This window comes from Rhipicephalus sanguineus, chromosome 11 (assembly GCF_013339695.2).
Source record: "Rhipicephalus sanguineus isolate Rsan-2018 chromosome 11, BIME_Rsan_1.4, whole genome shotgun sequence".
Lineage (NCBI taxonomy): Eukaryota > Metazoa > Arthropoda > Arachnida > Ixodida > Ixodidae > Rhipicephalus > Rhipicephalus sanguineus.
Window position 1 is genome coordinate 97853429 of NC_051186.1, and position 12734 is coordinate 97866162.

Consider the following 12734-nt stretch of genomic DNA (forward strand, 5'->3'; position numbering starts at 1 on the left):
GCGACGATAATCGACGCAGAAACGTAGGGTCCCATCCTTCTTCTTCACTAACACCACGGGAGACGCCCACGGGCTGTTGGACGGCTGGATGATGTCATCGCGTAGCATTTCATCGACTTGTTTCTTAACGGCCTCCCGTTCCCGCGTCGAAACCCGGTAGGGACTCTGACGGAGTGGTCGAGCATTTTCTTCTGTTATGATGCGGTGCTTAGCAAGGGGCGTTTGTCGGACCCGCGATGACGACGAGAAACAGTCCCTGTATTCCTGCAGAAGGCGTCGAAGCTGTTGCTGTTGGCGAGCGGGAAGACTTGGGTTTACGTCGAAGGGTGGCTCATGGACCGTCGTCGTAGCTTCGTTAGAATCTGAAAAGGCAAACGCATCGCTGACGGCCAAGATTTCTTCGGTGTATGCAATCGTCGTGCCCCTGCTCAGGTGTCTGTATTCCTGGCTGACGTTCGTTAGCATCACGCTTCCTTTTCCTTCATGCAACAGCGCAATGCCCCTTGCGACGCAAACGTCACGGTCTAGCAGCAAACGCTGATCGCTCTCGATGACACCTTCGATGTCTTCAGCTTTTTCGGTGCTGACGGAAATTATGACGCTGGAGCGAGGCGGGATGGTAACTTGATCCTCGAGCACGTTCAGGGCATGTTGACATGGACTCGTATCCGGCGGTGTCGTTTTGTCCGACGATAGGGTTATCGATTTCGTTCTTAAGTCGATGACGGCGCCGTGTTTGTTTAAGAAGTCCATGCCAAGTATGACGTCCCTGGAGCAGTGTTGCAAGATCACGAAACTCGCAGGATACGTGCGATTATTGATTGTGACTCTTGCTGTGCAGACTCCAGACGGCGTTATTAGATGGCCTCCAGCGGTGCGGATTTCGGGGCCTTCCCAAGCGGTCTAAACTTTCTTCAACTTCGTGGCGAAGGGCCCACTGATGACGCAATAGTCGGCTCCAGTATCGACGAGAGCGGTGACGTTGTGGCCGTCGACGAGAACGTCGAGGTCGCTAGTTCGTCGTCTTGCGTTGCGGTTGGGTCGCGGCGTCGGGTCACGGCTGCATCGGTGTGTTCCGCTGCTTCCATGTTGCGTCGTCGGGTCTTCTTCAGTCCGCGAGATTTCGTCGTCAGGGGTCTGTTTGGTTCGCGTCGTATTCTGAAGGTTTCGTCGCGGCGTCGTCGTCGGCGGCGGAGGATCTTCGGTAGTTCGTCGTACAGCAACCGCACCTCCATCGGTTGCTGCCCTTAGTTTTCCGGATACGGGCTAGGCGACCGGCCCCGGTTTGGTCCAGTGTACGGCCGGCGGTGCGGTGACATATAGCGGCCGGGCGTCGGCGAGCGGGAAGGTCGTCGTTCTTGCCACTGTGTTCCGGTGAGGTAGTCGTCGATGTCGCGAGGCCGTTCGCCTGGCTGCGGGCGCGGCGCGTTGATGGCGAATCCGCGTAGTCCCATCTGTCGGTACTGGCAGCGGCGGTACGTGTGGCCGGCCTCCCCGCAGTAGTAGCAGAGCGGGCGGTTGTCAGGGGCGCGCCAAACGTCGGTCTTCCTCGGCGCGGATCGCTGGCCGGCTGGCGGGCGATATGACGTCGGTGGTGGCGGCGGTGTTGCCTGGTGGCGGAACTGCTGGGGTGGCGCGGCGTCTTGACGTGGGCGAGGAGGGGGGGCGTTGCGTCGGGCTGCAGCAGCATAGCTCATGGCTTGCAGGTGCGGCGGTGTCGGCTGAGGAACACCCAGTGACTGTGTGATTTCCTCGCGTACAACGTCAGCAATCGACGTAACTTCGGGCTGTGCAAACGGCGCAAGCTTTCGCAGCTCCTCTCGCACGATTGCTCGCATCGTTTCGCGGAAGTCGTCGGAGCCGAGGCCATGAACAGCTGTGCTGTCTTGAAATGCGCGGCGATTGTACTGCCGGGTGCGCATCTCGAGCGTCTTCTCGATGGTCGTTGCTTCCGAGACGAATTCTTGAACTGTCGATGGGGGGTTCCGCATCAGCCCGGCGAAGAGCTCCTGTTTGACTCCTCGCATAAGAAAGCGGACCTTCTTGTCCTCGGGCATGACAGGGTCTGCATGACGGAACAGCCTTGTCATCTCCTCCGCGAAGAGCGCCACGTTTTCGTTCGGCATCTGCACGCGGGTCTCGAGCAGAGCCTCAGCACGCTCTTTCCTGACGACGCTCGTGAATATCACGAGGAACCTGGTGCGAAAGATGTCCCATGTTGTCAGGCTTCGCTCTTGGTTCTCGAACCAGGTCCGAGCGGCGTCTTCCAAAGCGAAATAGACATGCCGTAGCTTGTCTTCGCTGGTCCAGGCATTGAAAATCGCGACTCGGTCGTAGGCTTCGAGCCAGCTTTCCGGGTCTTCGAACGACGATCCGCGGAAGGTTGGCGGCTCCTTGGGCGTCCGGAGAAGGATCGGTGCGGGCGGCACAGAGTCTGTCATCGTCGCTGTGGTCGAGGTCAGGATCTTTGTTTGCCGGGTCTTTTCAGGTAGAGGCCCGTGCTCTGGCGGTAGACCTTGTTGCCTGCGGCTTGCTCGACGATCCGGGTTTTCTTTGCCGTCGTCCTCCTCGCGGCTTGGGCTTGGGTCAGCGCATCGCGGGGGCGTCCGGATCATGGAAGAAGCAGCACCTCCACCAGATGTCACGTAGTCGTGACGTCGACGAAGACAGCAGTCAGCAGGTCCGAGGTGAAACTGTTTATTTGGCCGAACTTGTGGCCGAGAAACTGATAGTCAAACTACAGCAATACACTGATAGCGGCGGACAGAACGTCGACCGTCGATCAACTGACAAGCGATCAAGCGCGTTGGCTTTTATACAGGCGCTATCGAACTTTCCAGCAATATCGCTGGTGGCGGTGTTATCTCTAGACAAAGCTGGAACATTCGCGTGCGGGGCGCAATCTTAACAAACCGATCTACTACAATCGCGACGCTTCTAGAACACTACTTTGCGGACAGCGTCGAGCGTTGATAACCGTCCCTGCCGGTCAAACCCGAATACATCAAAACAAGACAAGAAGTGGGCGTGGCAATATAACGCTCGCCGATAGCTACCTGAAGGACCTGCGTTTTGTGGCGTAGTGGTTTGTGGCGTAGTGGTTTTGTGGCGTTGTGGCGTAGTGGAATCAAACCAGCGTGGGGTCGCTGGTTTGATTCCGCGCTTCGGAAGAATTTTTCTGAATTATTTTCCTTGGGACTTTTATATATATGTACATACTTATACGTATACGGTGCATGATGGCGGCGGCGGCAAAAACCAGCCGACACTGTCCATATAATTGCTATCGCAATAAAACCGACATTGGCAGCGTTGACCCGACTAATGGAAAAAATAAAAATTACGATCCCAGCAGGAATCGAACCCAAGCATTCTGCCTGGCAATCAGGTATTCTACTGTATAGCCACGCCAGGTCTGTAAACTGTTTTGCAAAAACAGCCGACGCAGGCGTCATGTCGGTGCAACGTCAATTGTGGCTGTGGTGCTGGCTACCTAACTTTACAAGAAAGCAATAAACACTACATATGTACTCCCATGGTAGAGGCGTCATGTCAGATTAACTTCTGTGGTTCCAGTGTCGGTTCCTTTGTTATAGCAGCCTATAAACACTACATTTGTATTTCTATAATTCAGCAAGCTATATTGAAGCATTGCGCGACCCCGGAGGAATATGCTAACGAAAGTTACATATGATATTCACATGATTGTCCCATAAGGTGCACTTAGTTTCGATAATACTGACGTATGTACTCTAAGGTGAGGGCTGACGTAGAGTCGCACCATAAGTTACCCTTTAAATGCCAGTGCTGTCGACGTGGCTTGTTAGCCTACGACGTGCACACAGCTCCTACACTTACAAAAACAACGTCGATCCACCTCGTAACGCTTTGCTGAATGCCATAAAATACAGCATAGAAGTACTCGCTGACTGCTTCGCATGAAACCGAATCCCACAACGCGTGAGAACTGCCGAATTTTTTCCCCTTTCCTTCTTTCCTTCATCATCATTATCATCAGCCTGACTGCGCCCACTGCAGGGCAAAGGCCTCTCCCATGTTCCGCCAATCAAACCGGTCCTGTTCTTGCTGCCGCCACGTTATACCCGCAAATTTCTTAATGTTACCTGCCCACCTAACCTTCTGTCTCCCCCTCGCGCGTCTGCCCTCTCATAGAATCCAGTCAGTTACTCCTAATAACAAGCGGTTATTAGGAGTAACTGACCGGTCCTTCCGGATTTCGACTAAGATGTCCTGTACAACCGTTTGTTGCCTGACGCACTCTGCTCTGTTCTTGTCCCTTAATGCTACACCTCTCATTTTTCTTTCCAATGCACCCTACGTCGTCTTCAGTTTAAGCTGAACCCTCTTTGTAAGCCTGCAGGCTTCTGCTCCGTAGGTAAGTACCGCTAAGATGCAGCTGTTATATACCTTCCTCTTGAGTGATAGTTGTAAACTAGCACTCATGCCTTGAGAATGGTTGCCGAATGTGCTCCATCCCATCCTTATTCTCCTGTTATTTAGGTATCATGGTTCGGTTCCACCGTTACTACCTGTCCTAAGTAGACGTATTCCTTTACAGAGTCCATTACCTCACTACCAATAACAAAGCGCTCTTCTCTTCCGAGACTGTTGCACATTACTTCAGTTTTCTACCTATTCATTTTCAGAGCCACCGTTCTGCTTTCCCTGTCCAGTTCTGTAATGGTGAGTTGCAGTTTTTTGATTGAGTTACTCATCAATGCAATGTCATCAACGAATCTCAGTTACTAAGGTACTCTCCATTACATTGTATCCCTAACTCTTCCAGATCTAGGGCGCTGAAAACCTCCAGCAAGCACGCGGTGAAAAGGATTGGGCAGATCATGTCTCCTTGCCTTACAGCCTTCTTTATTTGGAGTTTGTCACTTTATTTATTGCGGCCTATGGTGAGAATGGTGGTTTCTTTCCTTATCTCTTTCTATATATCTGCTTTCCCTGCTGCTAACCGTAACGTAATTCCCCTCCCACTCACTTCTCTTTCCTACGTCTTGCTATGCTATATTGTACATGGCTAGGCTATGCTTTACCCTCTCACCTCCTCCTTTCCCTCTGCCTCATCCTAACATGAGTCCTTCTCTCCCGCTCCTCTCTTTTCCACTCGTTAATAAACTGTTCTATAGAAGGCTGTCCCGTGTTTTACCCTCTATACTTCTCCTTTCTTTCCTCCTAATCCTCACTTTACTCGCTTCCTCACACTCCCTTTCCTTTCTCACACCTTGCTATACTCTATATAGGCCCACTATTCATGGCTATGCTATGCAATGCGCTGATTGGCACGTACCCGATTTCTGTGCAGCCTTCTTCGGGGACTGCTCCGCCACTGAAATTGAAGTAAATATGGCGCTTACAAGAACGCGGCAATGTGCCTTTGCACATACTTCTGCTGCCACTTCGCACCTGTGGCGTCACTCTACTTACCCGGACAGAAGGGAACATGACATTAATTAATACTGACAACTACCTTTGAAAGAATTCAAACACTAACGAAACAAATGTTCATGCAATTGTTTATAATCATATATCATGTGTATTTCCCTGGAGCGTTCTCTTTTTTTTCCTGACTGATCTCGCATTGACCCTTCCATGTGACAAATGCGACTACAGGGAACATGCGTGCTCATAGACACACGATGCTTAATCCACACGCGTTAGTTCAGCCGCACGAGTTTCTAAAAGTACACAATAACCTTACATTAAACTGTTAATGAGGAATGTCCGTGTCATTCCACAAATTCAATAAATCACTCCCACGCGTCTTCTCCTCGATCCTGCTTTGTAGTCTCTTGACCTGATCTTCCGAAAAGTGGTTCCTCCAATCTCCGACGATGCCCTTCCGAACAAAATCGCCAGACATGGGCTTTTCACAGGTTTCAGGTCCTGCTGATTCTTTCAAAAGCCCGAGCCACTTGGGCACCTTTCCATCCAGGCGAGCCTCCAGTTCGTTGAGCGAAGTTTTCAAGGATTCGTTCACGCATTTTTTCATACTTTCGACGCTAATGTTCTTCAGCACCTTCTCTAACCGGCTGTTGTCATTCCGCAGCTTCTGGCCGTACTTTTGTCCGATGAAGTCGGCAATCTTCAAAACCGAGGTCCTGACATCCTTCTTCAGCTGCTCGTAGGTCACAAACAAAACGTTCGAATCGCCTCGGTGCTCATACCAGGATAGCAAGTGGTCGAAGTAATCACCGAAGTCGACCCTGCCTTCCAGAAACATTTCGAAGAACTGATCAAACGTGCCGTCTTGAAACTTGTAATCGGGCATGTCTCTGGTGTGGTAGAAGTACGAGACGCAGCAGTCGTACGGGTTTCTCGTTACGTAAATGTACCTGGCGTCCTTCGAGTAAGGTTGTAACCGAAAGGGCATGTGTGTCTTGATGGGACCTGGTTTCTTCATGTCTTCGACAGATTCGGCTCCTTGCATTTCGAGAAAAGGCATCTCCATACAGCCGAGCAGTAAGTTTTTAGGAGGCGGGTGATCGTTTATGATGTTGTAGACAATGTGTTGCATCCATGTTGTGCCACACTTTGGGTAGCTAACGATGAATAGGTCCCCCAGTTGCGCCTTGTAGCGGAGTGCTGAACGGACGCTTTCCACCGGAAAGGCCTTGCTGAGGTAGAAGCCGTCTACTTCATGGTACTGCTCGTAGAATCGCGTCTTCCACTCCATATCCAGTGCCTGAGCTGCAGGTAGAAACAAGAAAATTACACCAAATGAGTATTTGGTAACAATGCGAAAATATCTACAACAATGTCGTGTTAACTTCTTGAACTTAAGCACACCAGCAAGAGCACCGCCTTTAGTGTCGATGTTAAATACTTGTTTTATTGATCACCGTATAACTTTTCGTTGCAACACTAAAAAAATATTACTGACCTGAATTATGAAGTTAGGTTTATATAAAATGCGGCAATTTCGTAAGAAGTTTTCTTGAACCTCTCGGCTTTTACTTTGAACCTACCTGTATTTCTTGGCAAGCTCACTTGTTTACTAAGTCCTCGGGTGTTTGCATAGGCTCCAGAACAGCCCCGATCAGGGGCGGATTATCCAGGGTTCAAAGGGTTCAAATGAACCAGGCCCTTCGGTTTTAGGGGACCCCCCAAGGGCCAGAAAAAATGGCCGACTTTGTTGTTTTGTTCAAAAAAGTTTAACCCTCCTGCTGGATTCCCCTGATAGAAACAGATTATCTATTCCAATAATCAATATACCTGCTTCTAAGAGGTTGTTCGTTGCATGACGTCCATAATCTTGAAGTCAGCTCACAGGTCTGCAGTCCGTGGTAAAAGCCTTTTACTCGCCTAAGACCATGCATCGTGTAGAGGGAAAGAGCTGATCCAGCGGATGGACACATAGAGCAGCCTGACGAGGATTTTAGCAGCTACGGTCCAACACACAATGCGAAGGAGCATAGAGAGTGGTTCCTGTTTGAAATATCGTATAATGCGCTGAATGAAAATAACCGGTAAGAAGCTGGCGCATAGGTATGCTAAAGTATGTTTTCATTATAGTGCAAACAACGCACCATGAAATATTTGTATGGTACGGAACTTCCTGATTATGCAAGGACTCCGAATGAGTAATAGTTTGATTCTTCGCTTCTGGCATTGCCGTTTTGTCTTAATTCCTGCTTAGTGGTTATATAGACAAACTTAAGAGACCATAACTTGGTAAAGGTTGAGCACAGGAAATATCTACAACATATATCCACTGTGTGGCCACCAGCAGACCGTCACCGCTCTTTCTTGAGCGTTGTGGTGGGGGTCTTTAATCAACCATCACTTATGAACTTCTTTTACGCAATGCATTGCATCGCACATGCAACCACGGGCGTCTCAGGTGAACATGATGCTTCTCAGAGCCGACCAGATGCGCACAGCTTGTTCGAGATCATATAGCAACGCTGCCGCGCTCAACGATACACAAGGCAGCACGGCTCTTATGACGCATTCTTTGGTTAAAGAACTTTCGTATGTGCACACGACCAGTGAAACCTTCATGCTCTGAAGCGTTCCCTGTTCTTTGTACTCGTCGTTGTCCTGTCACTGCAGAACAATCGGATCATCTCCTGACCTTAAAAGTAAGAGCTTCAAAATTTACATTTGTGCGAGTATTGGAAACAACTGCAAGAGCATTTTTTATATTTGGGTACTTAGGCACTTTAAGATGGCTAACAGGCACAGTGTGCACGTTTGGTGCGAGAGCTGCAGAGCTTCTATTTTCGTTACTTTGCAAAGATTGAGGCACTACCAACATCTTCGCGAGACCCTTGGGAATATTAAAATAATATTCAGTGGATTAGCATTTGAATACTTTTATTGCGAATATATTATTGCGCAATGACTAAGTGGGTGCGTTTGCTCTTGTGTTCATTCCGTCATTATCAACTAATTTTATGATTAAGCAAGTACGAGCTTTTCTTACTAAATTATTCAGAACGGCCGATTTCGCCAAGCTTCGACATTTTGTGCTTTATTTTTGCCACCTTTGGAGAATGTCGGTCTCCATTCATTGGAATGAGCGAGCATCGCTGTAATATTCACCTGAACCAGAACACTTTAGAATGCAACCCGTTGCGAAGATATGTGAACCATAATGATATAGAGCAGCAGAAACCCAAGCTACGCGATAAACTCGTCAGTGAGTTTATCGCCAATGTCAGATTTCTTCGGTAGCGTTTCACTGTCTTCTTAAACAACCGTAATGTTACTCATAAATTTGTTTTGAGAGTATTCTTCATTGTCGCTCTTAGTAAAAATTAATTCTAGAAAAGCATACGTTGAATACGTTACCTATAGATCATAAACCTGGTTTGCAGGCTCTGCTACTGTACCATGCCACGGAAAAAGGAGTTCTCTGGTGGTCGAAAGCGCCGTTTGGCAACGGGGAAAAAAACACCTCAGCGACACTTTAGAAAAAAATGCCTAAGCTTTCTAGATATTTTAGCAGTGACAAGAGCTCGGTCAGTAATCCGTCGACCAGTGAGACCAGTGAAGGTGACCCAGTAGACCGTGCGCTCAGCGAAACTGTTTGTTCCGAAGTAGGCGCAAGCGAGGCGCTCTCTTCAATGGCTTTAAAGTCAACAGCCTCAACGAGCATGGTCGGGGAACCAACTTCATCGCACACTGCGATGAAGCCCAGTTCTCCAGGGACGAGCAGCGCGACTGAGACAGATCAGCCCCTGCCTGATGAGCGTCCTTGCATGTCTATGGATCCCGCGGCCTGGTTTTCTCTGCGCGTAGTCACTGTCAAATTTTGGGTGGCACAAACCCAGGATGCCTGTGAAAATGCTAGAAACATGCAGGGTGATTACTCTCGCTTGAAGCGGTACTTTCAGCCAACTGACGTGGCACCGAAGGGCTACCACAGCCACTTCAAGCAAGAAATGTTCTATGCTCACCGCACCAACGGCGAACCAGTCATGCGCGAATGGCTGCTGTACAGCCCTTCCAGAGGATCTGTATATTGCTTTCCCTGTACTCTGATGTCAGCAAGAAAGGACCAATTTTCGGAACCAGATGGGTTCTGTTCATGAAACAAGGCATATGCAAAGTTAACGACACACGAGGAAAGTGAGTGTCATAGACAATGCGTGCTTGACCTGTGCAAGCGACGTTCTCTCAGAACGTCGCTCATTCGATACTTTGAAGAGCACTGCTCGGAACGGTCAACTTACTGGAGATATGTTCTTCACCGCGTAGTTGCAGTGGTAATGTTCCTTGCAGAACGAGGGCTCTCTCACAGAGGATCCAATGATTTACTCGGGTCTCCTCAAAATGGCAACTTCCTTGGGTGTCTTGAACTGGTCTCCAAGTTTGATCCTTTTCTTGCCGCCCATATAAAGCACTTTGGGAGCATTGGACGTGGCAAAACATCCTACCTCTCCGCAACCATTGTGAAAGGTCACTTGCGCTGTTGCGAGTGCCAAGTACTTTTCTCTTTCAGTTGATTCTACACCTGATTCGAGTCACAGGGATTATCTTACAGTGGTCATTCGCTACGTTGCTAACGATGGGCCTGAAGAACACTTTCTCGGACTTTTGCCCATAACGAGTCACAAAGGGAAGATCTCGCAAAGACAACGCTCGACCTCTTAGAAAACATTGAAGATAGCTTCCAAGACTGTCGTGGCCAGTCATACGACAACGCGAGCAACATGGCTGGAAAATACTCTGGCATGCAGGCTCATTTGAAGAAAATCAATCCACAAGCAAATTTCATCCCTTGTGCTGCTCACTCGCTTAATCTGGTCGGGGCGCATGCAGTAGATTCTTGTGGGCAAGCCGTTAGTTTTTTCGGGATTGTACAACGTATATACGCTTTCTTTGCCGCGTCCACTCATCGCTGGACTGTACTCCAGGCTCATTTGAAACAAAACGCCACAGCGGTAATCCCAAAGCGAATCTCGGACACGCGGTGGTCAGCGCGAGCGAATGTAATGAGGGCTCTTGTGGCAGGTTCTAAGAAAATCAAAGCTGCCTTGAATGAACTATCCGAAGATCCTCAAAAACGAGCAGAAACAAAGCCCGAGGTAAAATCTTTGCTCAAGACAATGTCAACATTGCAAACCGCGCTGATGGCCTACTTTTAAAATATAGTTTTGCAGCGCTTCAACGCCACCAGCAAGGCACTTCAGAGTCCCACACTTTCATTGAATGCTGCCGTCAGCCTGATGAAATCATTGTGTGATTATGTATCCGGCTTAAGAGAGAGGCTTGACGAAATTGAAAAGCTTGCGAAGGAAGCAATAACGTCGAAGTATGGGTTATTTGGTACATGACGCTGAGGCAAAAAGGAAGCTTCCGGCAACGCTTCGTGCAAAACAAGCTCGCAGAGAAAGCGAAAGCAATCTACACGGTACGACAGCACTGCAGGCACAAGCACGCCAAAGCCACAAGATCCTTCCGCAAAATTGCGCTGTGAAACCTTCTTTGTCATTATTGACAATCTCGTACACGCTCTCACATCCCGCTTAAATGGTTACACCGAGGTCTGATCGCCGTTTGCTGTTATTACAGACTGGAACTGTTTTTCACTAGCGCAGAGACGCCTGCAGGCAATGGACCTCGTGAAAAAGTACCTTTCTAATCTGGCTAACACATTTCCCGATGAGCTTGAACAGTCCATTTCATATGCGAGCAACGAAGGTTGTTCTTCTGTGGCAGACATGCTGAAACTTCTAATTGCGTAGGACCGTAGGAGAGGAGAAACATCTGGCGTCCTCGTTAAGCAGCTGGCGTCTTTTCGTTTTGCTTTAGAAACATCTGGCGTCTTTTCGTTTTGCTTTTAGAAAACATCTGGCGTCTTTCCTTGGTTTATTTAGTCAATCAACGGCGTTTTGAACAAAATTTTTATTGTTTAATCACGCACAGGAGAAATCTCACCAGGCACTACCTTGGAGGTAAACAATGGCTGCTAATGGGAATGAGAGACAGAAGAAGTCGGCTTTTAGCTAACACTTACAGTTCTACTTCTACTAACGTTTCCTACCGCAACGTGCCAATGGCTGCTAATGGGGAATGAGAGACAGAAGAATTCGGCTCTTAGGTAACGCGCCCGCTGCGAATTTTTTATTGTTCAACAACGCACAGGAGAAATCTCCCACCGGCACCACCTTGGAGGTCAAGATCTGGTACTAGCGTTAAGACTGGTTACGCACTACGACGGGGACGAACGGGTGCCGCTTTAAGGAGCTTCGCCCCTAAAAGGCCCACCTGTCAACTTCGACAGTGCTCGCACGCAGGCAACCAAAGCGTGCGCTACCGAATCAGTGAAGCTGAAGCAGATAGAGGAAACTATTTTTCACAAAGGCGCCCCCTGATTTTCGAGGAAAGATGTCCTCTCTTGAAATAAGGGTAAACAACGCTATAGGTTAAGACGAATGGAAGAAACACACACGCTGCTTGGACTGCACTTCAAAATGTCGTATGCATTCCTTCTCTTCGTTTTAACTTGTCGCATAGTTTAGTCTTCTTTAAGTATGATACAACGAACCAGACAAATCCTAATGCTGTCCATGTGTCTTCGTCTCCTGATATAGTTAGCTATTACGATGACAATCTGTCCACGTGCTCCGCAAGAAAGAAAACGCCCAGGAGATATTAAACACTCTGCAGAGGCTTAGAATAGATACGGCTTGTGTTCTTTGCAGCTAAATCTAAAAAGCGTCAAGTCTCAAGCATGACTAGATGACAAAGCGGGAAAGAAAGGGGGTAGGACGAGGGAGGAGGGTTCCCCCCCCTTATTTTTTTGAACCGGGCCCTCCGCACTGTTAATCCGGCCCTGGCCCCGATCCTGAGTAATATATGTTAAACAAGGCTGCCTGCGATCTTAAGTGCCATTTTGAGGGTTGGTGGACAAGGATATTTTGGTACTTTGCAAATTACTTAGTTTTTGTTGACAGCACTCATCATAGGCATGTTATGGTGAACATACTTAAAGCATTTTACGAAAGAAACCATGAACCTTAGTACCCGCGCGAGGTACCCAGTGAAAGCAAACTACAGCTTCTTGATCTAACTTTGAAATTGGAATCAGCACATGTGTGCTGGATGTATGCGCCACGTTCTGTTAAGCCACTGGTAAATTTCAGATTGGCGCATTCTACGATAGTAAAGAATAGCATTGCAACAGCATGTACGCAATAAATTCTAAATCCTAAACAGGATTTCTAAATTCTGTTGCCATGCAGTAGAAGACA

The 12734-nt window shown here is 48.5% G+C and overlaps 2 protein-coding genes across 2 annotated transcripts in view; both read right to left on the reverse strand.

Annotated features, from left to right (window-relative positions):
* LOC119374550 (sulfotransferase ssu-1) overlaps window positions 1-12734 on the reverse strand; it is a 459957-nt gene that overhangs the window by 56181 nt on the left and 391042 nt on the right. The window lies entirely within an intron of this gene.
* Window positions 5741-6706, reverse strand: LOC119375259 (sulfotransferase ssu-1-like). Its single transcript, XM_037645440.2, has one exon. It carries the CDS (start codon window positions 6704-6706, stop codon window positions 5741-5743), a length of 966 nt encoding a protein of 321 aa, XP_037501368.1.

Coding starts and splice junctions, on each gene's coding strand:
- LOC119375259 (XM_037645440.2), bottom strand. CDS start 6,706: ATGGAGTGGAAGACGCGATTCTACGAGCAGTACCATGAAGTAGACGGC.